The sequence below is a fragment of the Tyto alba genome, unplaced genomic scaffold, assembly GCF_018691265.1.
Source record: "Tyto alba isolate M040663 unplaced genomic scaffold, T.alba_DEE_v4.0 Super-Scaffold_9, whole genome shotgun sequence".
Classification (NCBI taxonomy): domain Eukaryota; kingdom Metazoa; phylum Chordata; class Aves; order Strigiformes; family Tytonidae; genus Tyto; species Tyto alba.
This window is the reverse complement of record NW_024881330.1, coordinates 29,261,002-29,272,347: the sequence shown is the minus strand read 5'-3', so window position 1 is coordinate 29,272,347 and position 11,346 is coordinate 29,261,002. Positions and strand designations below refer to the sequence as shown.

General features: G+C 40.6%; 1 protein-coding gene across 4 annotated transcripts in view; it reads left to right on the top strand.

Annotated features, from left to right (window-relative positions):
- Nucleotides 1-40: 40 nt before the first annotated feature.
- CPNE3 (copine 3) overlaps nt 41-11,346 on the top strand; it is a 31,191-nt gene continuing 19,885 nt past the window's right edge. Inside the window, exons 1-4 of one of the 4 annotated variants that reach the window (XM_033005844.2) lie at nt 41-118; nt 483-594; nt 9,791-9,930; nt 10,517-10,696. In XM_033005844.2, coding sequence (XP_032861735.1) covers nt 9,799-9,930; nt 10,517-10,696 — 312 coding nt within the window. In that variant the 5' untranslated portion in view covers nt 41-118; nt 483-594; nt 9,791-9,798. Of the gene's footprint in view, nt 119-159; nt 343-414; nt 608-9,790; nt 9,931-10,516; nt 10,697-11,346 lie in introns of those variants that run through there. The other 3 variants (XM_033005846.2, XM_033005848.2, XM_033005847.2) reach the window with 3 other exon arrangements.

Genomic DNA, 11,346 nt, shown 5'->3' with positions numbered 1-11,346 from the left:
GGGGGAGGGGAAGTCTGCGCATGCGCCTCTCGCCCGCGGCGGGGCGCGCCGGGCTGGCGTGGGCGTGGCCACCGGCGGCGTCAGGGCCTCGCCGCTTCCGCGCTGCCGCCAGCGGCCGGTGAGAGAGGGGGAGGCTCGGCCGGGGGCTTGCGGCCTTACGCGCCGCGCTGTTGTCCGCGGGGCTCTGGCGTTTGCCTGTGCCTCAGGGGCCAGTCCCGTCCCGTCACCCCGCCCGGCAGCGCGTCAGCCCCTTTGAGGCGGGGTTTGCCTCGCCCTCCGGCCCGGGGAGCGGGGGCTGGTGCCGGTGCCTTCCAGCGGGCCCTCCGCCGCTTCGTCCCTCCGGTGGGCGGGGGCGGCCGCCTCGTACCGCGCTGCGACGTGCGGGTGTGGGGCTGGGAGCCAGGGCAGGGCAGGGCAGGGCAGGGCTGGGGCTGCAGGCGGCGGTTGTCCCAACCGTCTCCTCTTGTGAAATCTCCCCTCAGGTGGCTGGTCCGCTTCCTCCTCCGAGACACAGGCAGCTCTCCGCGGGAGACTGGACACAGACCTCTGCGGAGCTCGAGGAAGGAATCTGCCGTCTGGTTCGCCGTCCCTCAGGTAGCGAAACTCGGTGAGGTTAAAGCTGCGCACCCCAGGGCGTTGGAGCCCTGGGTGCCGGTCTCTGTGCCCGTGTAATGCTACCCTTGAGAAAGGAGACTGTCAAAAGTCATCATCGTTCCTGAAAAAAGAAAAAATCTTCTTGAGCTGCTGTTAGAGTGGGTTGTTAATAACTAAGCTATTATTATATATTACAACGTTATATTATAATCAGTAACTAGGCCGTTATTAAATGTCATCTGCCAGAATTCCACGGTAGAACTGCTGTACCACAGTGTTTTCCCATCCTTGTGTTATGCCCAAGGCATTAATGTTTCTCCAGAATTTAAGGCTAGAGGGAAGCCATAGTAGCTGTTATGTACAAACAACACCAGAGGTCCTTCTTTTAGGGGTAATAAAACTAAAATCTGAACTCCACAGATAGGTTAATATTATTACCTGCTGTGGAGTCTTATTTTTTTTTTTTTTCCATTATTCTGATTTAGAATCATGCTTCTGTGTTTTCCTTTAGGAAAAACATTTAAGGAAAAAGTTTAAGTAGTAAGATACATTTTTTCCTTCCTTATTAGTTCTGTGTATTTTTCAGTGAAAGTCAGGGTTTATGTTTAATTTCTTTGGTTTATCTTTAATGTTGCTTTAGATGAGACGTTGGTGCTCAGGGATTTAAAAATGGCATTACTAAGCATTCGAAGTATTTCTGAATGTAGGATTTTTGGGGCTGGGTTGCTGAATCCGAGCTTCTGTTTAAGTAATAGTCTTAATGATTTGGATCACTTGCTTCATACTTTCTTCTATGGTTGAAAGAAGACTAGCCCATAGAGCCTTCCCATCCTGTAGCTGGATCAGATGCACATACTCTGTGCTTTTTCCAAGGCGCAGTTAGGAGCCAGCAGGATTAGTTCTGGTGGTGGCAGTTTGCTTCTGGTGCTTCACATCCAGAAGGGTTATTACAAAGTCCTCATGGTGGGTGATAAGCACATGTGTAATAATCTGATGGTTCGAGGAGGCAGCATGATTGCTGTGTGCCTGTGTTCAGAGCCACTGCCTGTGTAAATGCAGAGCACATGTGATGCCTCCCAGGCATGGTGAATGCAGAGTGCAAGTAGCTGTTATGATACAGGTTTGAAGGACAGCTGACTGGAGAGCTCTTGGTTTGCCTAGAGGAAGGTTTGAAATACATCTGGGCTATAGTAAATTGTAATTTTGTGATTGTCATTTTGAAGTTAGTGTTAATGCTATGCTGGACCATTGTAGGATAGTGTTTTTATGGATTTTTCTTAGACAACTCTTAGCAGCGTAGGTTTCTTAAAGCATAAACACCTTTGGGAGCTTGCAAGCCACTGATTTTGGTCTACTTACTTTAAAGCACTATGATCTTACTGGAAAAAAAAGCATCAAGTGAATAGGCCAAAAAAGGTAATCTGATCTTCGTTCTGAAAATCTTAAAGGGCTTCTCTTGTTGGACTTTTAAAATACGTAACTTATTTTCTACTTTGCTCTCTAACAAAGCGTCTTAGTTTGGGCTGAAATAGAGTTAATATTCCTTTTCAGGGACTAGATGAGTGCTGTGTTTTGGATTCAGCTTTGGGTTTGGTATGGGAAAAATGCTGATAGCACACTGAGGTTTTCAGCTGCTACCGAGACTTCAAGGACTCTCTGACTCCCCATGTCCTGCCCGTGCGCCAGGGCACAGGGAGCAGGGAGGGAGCACGGACAGAGCACCTGACCCTAACTGGCCAGTGAAATATTCCATATCATGGAACGTCATCCTCACTCTATAGACGAGGGGTGGTTGGGAAGGGGCTCTCTCTCTCTCGCTTCTGGGATTGCGATTGTGGGATCTTGGTATCTCGGGGTCACTGGCCGGGAACGGGCTGGGGTTTGGTCAGCGGGTGGTGAGCAATTACGCTGTACATCGCCTGTTTATATATTTCTTTTTGTTTTCCCCCATCATCGTTATTGTTTTCATTTTATTGCCATTATTAAACTGTTCTTATCTCAGCCTGCGAGTCTCCCTTCACCCCTCTAATCCCCTCCCCCATTCCCAGGTGGGGAGGGGGAAGGGAGGGTGACCAGCTGCGGGGGTTGGTTGCTGATCAGGCCCAAACCACAACACAAAGGCTTTCAGATTCCCATAAATAATCTTAACAATGCTGCTGTCACGGACATGTGAAACTGTTGAACAGTTTTGTATTTTAATAGGAGCTGTAGTTCCTCAAAGTATATGCATTCAAACCTGTTACTTTGATACATGGGAATAACAGTTCTTGGTTCACATTTTAATGCTAATATTGAAGTTTAGGCTTCTGCTGAGTAGCCTAGAGGCAGACCTCTGAGGTAACTTACAATAAACTCATTTATAAGAACTCGTATTTGTAACAGTGAAGTGCCACAACATGCCAGACTTGAAATGGACTGTAAGAAGGATTAGTCTAAAACGTGTGGTCACTTGCATCTTGTTTCTGCAATAAAATGCATCGAGTTTTAGTAACGTACAGGTTTTTCTTCTGGATAATGTTAGTTATGTAAAGCCGATCAGAGACTCTACAAAGAGATTGCAATGAGGAATACATGATTTAAGTACTATTCAAATTGCATAGTTGATAGATTATTTTCCGTAAAGTAATTGATTTAAGAATATTCTGATAAAATATATACACTGGAAACACACTTTCCCCTAGTTAAATGCTGTCTGCTTAAAACAACTAAATTTTGAAGTCAGGAGATCTGTGTTTCTTAATTTTCTTGTTCAGGACACAATATTGCTGCTTATAATGTAGTTCAATTGGATCAAAGCATCATCCAAAATTCTTAAAATACTTTTTGTATGAGGCAGATGCTGGGAAGAACACTCAGCATTAAAGATGTGCCTGAAGGGTGGACACACATTTTCAGGAATAAAAAGGTCAGCAGAAGGATATTTAGAAATGTCTGTTTCAAAGTAATCTTGTTAGCTGGTCTAGAAGTCAAATTAATAGTTTCAGGTCTGTGAAGTGTCTGTAAAGAATTTAGAATAGAATTTTAAATATGTTCTTTGTCAATGTAACTTACTGATAGATTTTTATATATAGGAACTCTCTACAAATAGTTGCCTGACTTGTTACACCAGTGTGCTACCAATCCAGTAGATAAATATTTGAACTGCCTGAGTATGATGAAGCTTGGGTAAATAAATTACTCATTTCCCATAGATAAAACAATGTCTCCCTTCTTACACACTCATGCCTCAGAGTTCTTAAATACTAGATCTTATTCCTTCATGCATGCTAAGTAACGAATGTGAGAAGATGCAGTTTACACTCGAGGTTTTGTCTCGTTCTTTAAATACAGAACTATTCAAGTTGAGATGTATTACTTTGAGCTGCTTCGGTTATTAACTTGTCAGGACATCAGTTAGTGCCACGGGACAATTTTGTTAGCTGTGTTGCCTGTAAAGGGAGAGAAAAAGAGGAGCCAGAATTCAGATTTGGAGGTATGATCTTTAGAGAAGCCTCTGGTTTTAAAATGCAGTGATGAAATTAGATTATGAAACAGTCTTAGCATTTGTAACTTTGTATGAAATGTCAGCTCCTGTGAGGTGTCCTGCAGCAGACATGGCATCTTCTGAGACTGTTGTCATTCTCCGTTCTTTGCATATGCAACTGTTACAAAGAAATGCTGGAGGACTGTGCTGAGATTATGGATTGAGCAGGGTTCATCGTCAGATGGATGTTGTCTCCAAGGTTACCTTCATTTTAAACTTTCAGCCATTTTTGTGCCCGCTCTTCACCGGAACCCTCCTTGTGAAGGGCTGTTGGAAGAAGTGCTGTTATTGCTTGATCTGAGGTGCAATAGAAAAGGTTCTAAGGAATACAGACCTTGAGATCTTTACCACAAAAATTTCTGTTTCCAAGAAATGGTATCTTAGTCCTGTCTGAAAGAGCAGAGACTGAACAATGGCACACACTGAACATTCAGGACAGTAAAGCTTCATATGCATTATTTTAGATTTAGGCTTGGTTCAAGACTTCTATTTTTATGGTCTGTCTGAATAATTAATTTATTTCCATGTTGTCATCTGCCTGGGTTCTGGGAAATACTTAATAATCCAAGAAGGATCAGAGGACTGCTTGTATGTGGTAATGTGTTTTTCAGTTTGGCACACAGTTTACATAAAATGCTTAAGTGTAACATTATAGCTAGAAGATAAGCTGATCAGGAACAGACTTTGTCAGCAAGTTCTGAAATGTTTTCCCTGATTTTTCCGTGTCCATCTGGGCCCTGATGTAATTACAAAATACAGATTTTTGGTCTATTGTTAGTAGTTCACAGGAACTAGGAAATGTTCCCTGACAGCAATAACTTACATCAGAACACGTTTGAGACTTAGGACTAAAGGCAGCGATGCCAAACCCAGCTAGAGTAGTTCTCACTTCATTAGTCTTTTTGTCTTCTTCTAGTTATGTATTTCTGCTCGTCAGATTAGGTATCATTGTACAATTCTGGACGGTTATCTGGGTAAGCCTGTACTCTCCTCTGGTGCTGCAGCATTGACAGGATTGCTGCAGTCTGAGAGTTCCCAAGTGCTTTGTTGTTAGACTGTTCTGATACTAGATCTCTTCCTTTCCACGTAGTGTGCTGTGTGTCCTGGTTTCGGCTGGGACAGAGCTAATCTCCCTTCTTATTAGCTAGAATAGTGCTGTGCTTTGTATTCAGTACAGGATCTGGTCTGGGATGAATGTTGATAATACACTGCTGTTTTTAGTTGTTGCTAAGAAATAAAGGACTTTTCAACTCCCTGTGTCCTGCCAGTGTGCAGGTGTGCATGAAGCTGGGAGGGAGCACGGCCAGAGCAACAGACCCAGACTGGCCAATGAAATGTTCCACATCAGCTAATGTCATGCTCAGTATATAGGTGAGGGTTGGCTGGTAAGATCTGACTCTTCCAGGGTTGCAGTTTTGGGATTTTCACTCCTCTGGGGTCACTAGCTGTGAACAGTCTAGGCATTGGTTGGTGATTGCTGAGCAATTGCATCATGCATCACTTGTTTGTATGTTTTATCATGATTATTTCAATTTTTATTTAATTTCAATCATTAAATTGTTTTTATCTCAACATGTGAGTCTCTTTACCCTTACCTCTCCAACTCTGCCCCCTTCCCTAGGGGGGTGGGGAGAGGGGAGTGAGAGGCTATGTGGTGTTTAGCTGCTCGCCAGATTTAAACCGTGACACCATGTTTACAGCTTCTGTTGAAAAGCAGACATTGGCTGGGTTATTTCGTGGACTCCACTTGTCTACAGTAGAATCATTAGTGGAATTGAAAGAGTGTTATGATCGGTGGAACTGCAAGACAAGTCTAGTCCTTGACTTAGAGTTTTTCTTTGGTAATGACAGTTCAGGCAGAAGGACTTGTAATATACTCAGCTGACCTAGTCTCTTAGACAGCCTAGACATGGCATAGGATCAGGAACAAGTATCTCCCTCGTGACCATACATTACTGCAGTTCCAAGTCTGGATGTTGCAAGTTCTGCCATACAGTCTATACAGTAATTTTCAGTGTTCTGTTCAGAATTATTGGTGGTTGTTCTTAAAAGCCTGATAGGTTTCTGCAGTCATAAAAGCCATTCCAATTAAAGGACTATTGAGCTGTCATCTGACTCCATTCTGGTGTACTTTACCTCACGTTATGGTGTACCCTATGTGGAGGACAGTTGATAGCTCAAGAAAAGCGTAGGTTTTAATTTGGCTAACATGGAGCATAGTTACTTTCATAATGGTAACTGAATAAATAAGCCTCTTGTTATGTGATGTAATTTACTGGCAGTCAAGGCTTATCTTACTAGAGCCTGAACAATATCATCTGGCCATGTAAAGTTATTGCAGTGTCCCAAATGTGAGAGTAATCTAGTCATATTTAGAATATTTTGCATCTGATTTGCCTATTAGATCTTATAGTGTGTTGTAGAATGGTATTTCAAGAGGTAATGCACTAGTGCAGCTATGATTTCTTATTTCCACCATCCTGAAGAGACTGCAATCTGCCAAACTCTGTATTCCATCAAGTCTTCAAAAAGAGCATACTTACTTACCTGACAGTGACTCTGATCCTTGAGGATATTTATCATCTTTAGGAATCCTGCCACCCACCACCAAACCTGTTTTGGAAGTTTTCAGCTAACACGGGCTTTCAGAAATGAGGAGAACTGGGTGGAGCTGGAGTCATTCTTCCTTTCGAGTAGTATGGGATTATGAGGATTCGTGCAGTGTACACAGAGCTCCAACAGCTACTGCTGTTCAAAAGACTTCTGAGTTCACACATGTGAAACATCTGTGCCTCCTTTGCAAGTTCTGTAATGACTACAGTGTTGGAAGAGAAGTATCTGTTGTTTATGTACTGAGTTTCACTACTGTAAATACTGCTTTGGGTTAATGAGAAATGACTTTTTTCTCACTGGTATTTTACTAACTTTTAATGTTTATGTTTTTGAAAAACGGGTTGTATACAACTATTTACTGTAATGTATTAGTCTTATGGTATTATGGATAATCATGTTGTCTTTTTTCAAGTAAAGTGGCAAAATTATTTCTTGAAATGCGTTAGAAGTATTGCAGACCTCTTCAACCCATTATACAAATATTAATTCCTAATATTCTGAAAACCTCTGAGGAAAGTGCCTTGCATTACTTTTTGTCTTGGATTGTGCAAAACTGGAAATGGAAGAGATTATAGGACAGTTTTAGGATTTGTGAAGTTTTGCTTCTGTGTCTGGGTTTCAAGTTGAGTGTCCTCCACTTGAATAAATGCATGGTGGTCTTATAAGTTGCCTTTTATTGAATATGGATGCAATTATTAAGTCTTAAACATGAGCATTTGCATTTTGGGGAAGGGAAGCAGCTTTTTTATTCTTTCTTTCTCCGTGTATTAAAATACGGTTTTTGCACAGCACCTCTTGATAAGTCTGCTCTCTGCCCACATTAGATGCATAGTGGGAGATTCAGCGACACGTGGAGAAGTAACAGAATTGACATACTAATGTGAGAAAGTACTTCTGATGTAGGAGAAGTGGGACATGTACACACACAGGCTAAGTAGAAAAAGCTGACCAGATTTTTAGATTCTCTGGATACTATCTGTTTACCAGTGATTTTGGAAATGTAACTTTAACAAAGGAAATGTGGCTACATGTCCTTTCAGGGACTTGTAATAAAAGGAGTTTCAGGGAAGTTAGAGCAAGAAAATTTTGACTGTTTTGAGATATATGTCTCAGTTCAAGTTTGAATTCTGTTGAAATTCATGAAAACTTTCTGAATTCATTAAAAATTTCTGCTCGCTGTTGCAGCATCAGTGGGTATTAGAGCATCATTTTGTCCACAGAAAGTTGTTTTTCTGGAAACAGCCATTAAGGAGGCACGCACTGGTCTGCACTGGATTCTGTGGTCAAAACCACTGACTGTTAATGAGCTCTGTCTGGCAGCCAGGAAAGCAGTAGGGAATGGAAAATCCCAGCATAAAAAGAGAACCAGGAAAAAAGAAACAGACTGCTTTTAGAGCTGTGCTTTCTAAGCCTAAAAAACATTGGTTTAAAAACAGTTTGAATACTTAGAGCTTCACTTTTTTTCCACTCAAGGACAATGACTGAAACTTAGTAAAGTCATGGTACAAATGATACTCAAAGATGGAATCGTGCTGAGGTGTTTGGGAGTTGCAGGAGAATTTCCATGAATCTGACATGCTTCTTAAACATAATTTATGTGCAGGGATGTTTGAGTGGTTCCTTTACAAAGCATTTATATTTATTTCAGTCTCCAAAAGGTCCATCTCTAAGATAGCAAAACAGAGGTGAAGAGGCAAAGTGTGAAGTGTGCCCTAGTGAAATACAAGAAGCCTCAGGAAAATACCCTCAGACCACAGTGTTTTCTTTCTCCTGTTTTCAGTTCATTGCTCCTTTTTTCTGTGTTCATTTCCCTTTTTGCCTCTAAAAAAATTCCTTTTCACCAAAAGTCATATGAATGCAATGAAAAGGAAAGAGATAGGTTGGGTTAAGTATGGTCTGATGTTCAAGTACACTGTGTATTTATGATGCAAGTGAGCTGGCTAGATAGATGCAAGATGCCTTTCCTTCCTTATTCTGTTTAGTGTCTCATGCACTTTCAAGATAAGTTAATCCAGGGGGATACTGTGTCTAGACTGTGGACTTAATGTAGAGGAGAACCTGAAGCTAAAGAGGCTTGGGAACTTCCAATATAGGCTGCTTGTGGAAGGATTTGGAAGTTTTAGACTGAGTCGAGGGCTATTGTATGGTAGAGGCTTGTCTCCCAAAGAGCTGTTGGAAATGATCAACTGTATTCCTGAAGGGTATAATTATAGAGATTTGGTTTTATATATAGAGAAAATATCTGCTGCCCAGACCTAATGAGGTTTGCAAATGGACGTTATCCCAGTGTGGGATTCATAACTGATAATGAAGTTGTTTCTGTAGGTATGTAATACCTGCTGGTCGTCTTGGTTCTAGTGGAGGATGACTGAGATACTTAGAAGGAAATGTGAGAAAGTTTTCAGTTCTTTTTTTTAAACAGACTTCCAGAATGAACACTTCCTCCTAATTCTTTATTGTTACTTGACTTCAGAGCTGTTTATCCCTATTATTAAAAATGGCAGTTGGTTTTTAAGATTTACTATAGCAAGATCACCTATTCCTGTTACCCCCTTGAACTCCTTTTCCAATTCTGCCGTGTTCATGGCTTCAGCATTTTGTTACAAAGGTATGGTATGTGGCTATATCATATAATTTTTTTTCCTTATTCATTGGATTATTATTAATATCTACATTATAAGATACTGGCATTCGTGTGGGCTTTACAGGATGTAATTTAAAGCTTGCAAGTTTTATTGTCACCAGTTCAATCCACTGTGCTTTCTTCGTGGTGTATCCTGTTTTCCATTTGGTTACTTGGGCATTCTAAGAAACCTGATCTTGTTTCTTATGTGCAGATTTTGAAATGAAGATTTATGCCTATGTGGCAAAGCCAAGAGTATGACAGTAATACTGCAATGTTGCTACACCGTAAATCTTAAAATTTGCATTTGGAGCCTCAGAGCTCACCCCTGACAAGCTAACAATTCTAATGATCAGTTAGAGAATTAATGCATTGTGACAGTCCTATTGTTTGCTTTTTAGTCCATTTTAAAAATGATTTCTATTGCTCCTTTCTAGCTTAACAAATGGCGGCACAGTGCGTGACAAAGGTGGAGCTGACTATTGCCTGCACCAATCTCTTGGATAAAGATATTGGTTCCAAGTCCGACCCGCTGTGTGTGCTTCTCCAGAACACGAGTGGTCAGCAGTGGTATGAGGTACAGTGTGGTGCTTCTCATGAGTCTGCTGAAAACACAGTCTAACTTGTTGGACCTTTTAAAAGTCTGAAACGTATGATTTCATGAAAATATTTTAATAATATACCAGCACCTCTGAATATTTTTCATTAGATTATGCCTATAATAGTTATACAGTCAGCACAGTAATTGTTGCCTAATAAATACTTAAACCTGTCTGATTTTTAGCACTGTTCCCCCAGTCGTGTGGACCAACAGAAGTAGCATTCTAAGTGCTTAAATGTGCTTTTATAAATACAGTACTCCAAAACTACGATCTCATCCTGGATTTGACAATATACCATTTTTCTGTTGGTCTTCCCTATGCAGGAATAGATACTCCTTACAGGGAGCAAATTAAAACAGATCTTCGGATATCTCTGATTCAAAGCAGTGGGTTTTGTAATATAATTTGGTTACTTATGATTGATAAAAGGTTTGTAGGAAGATACGACTTTATACTATACAGTAAGAAGAAGTTTTGAAAGTCTTTGATAATATGTTAATTGATTTGAGTGCTTGCTTAGTTGGTGAAATGCTGGATAAAGTGATCTCTTTCTAACTACAGGTTGATCGCACAGAAAGAGTTAAGAATTCTTTGAGCCCAAAGTTTGCCAAGAAATTCCTAATTGATTACTATTTTGAGCTTGTTCAGAAACTTAAATTTGGAATATATGACATTGATAACAAAACCTTTGATCTGAGTGATGATGACTTCTTAGGAGAATTTGAATGTACATTGGGACAAGTAAGTATGCAGATGATTTCCCTTAGAATTAAGAAAATATAAATTACTGCAACTCATTAACTACTTTTTATCATTATGTTCTTGTGTAATTGGGGTACTGTTTGAGTGAGATTTCCTTCATTTGCTTTTTCAAGCCTCGGTTCAGTGTGTATACATTTTATTTGCAAAACAACTTAGGATGATGCCCTGAAATATACTGTAGGATGGTGACTGTCCGGATTGCTGTCTGACAGTAAGTCATGAGCACAAAGTAGTAATTCCTATTTATTTACTTCGATAAACAAATTCTTATTTTTATGCTTCATAAAAAGAGAATAGGTGTATAGCAACATAAGAGTGCTGACAAGGGCCACGTTAACCTTGTAATTTCCTTTCCACTCGAGGCAAGCAGTGATTCTGGTTCTGCCTAGTGTTGATTTCACTCCCATTTGCCTGTGAAATTCTGCTATTGGTGCTATCAAAATCATGCAGCTTCTTTTTAACTTGTTCTTTCTAATAGATCTTTCAAAGGCACTTCTTATTAGGAGAGTCTTCTTGGGATTTTTCTTCCCCTGTGTGTGATATATTTTTATTTTAAGTGGGTTATCAAGATGGAGGCATTTTAAAGTGAAATTCAGTAACAGTTGTAAAGAAGGACCTATAAAATGAGT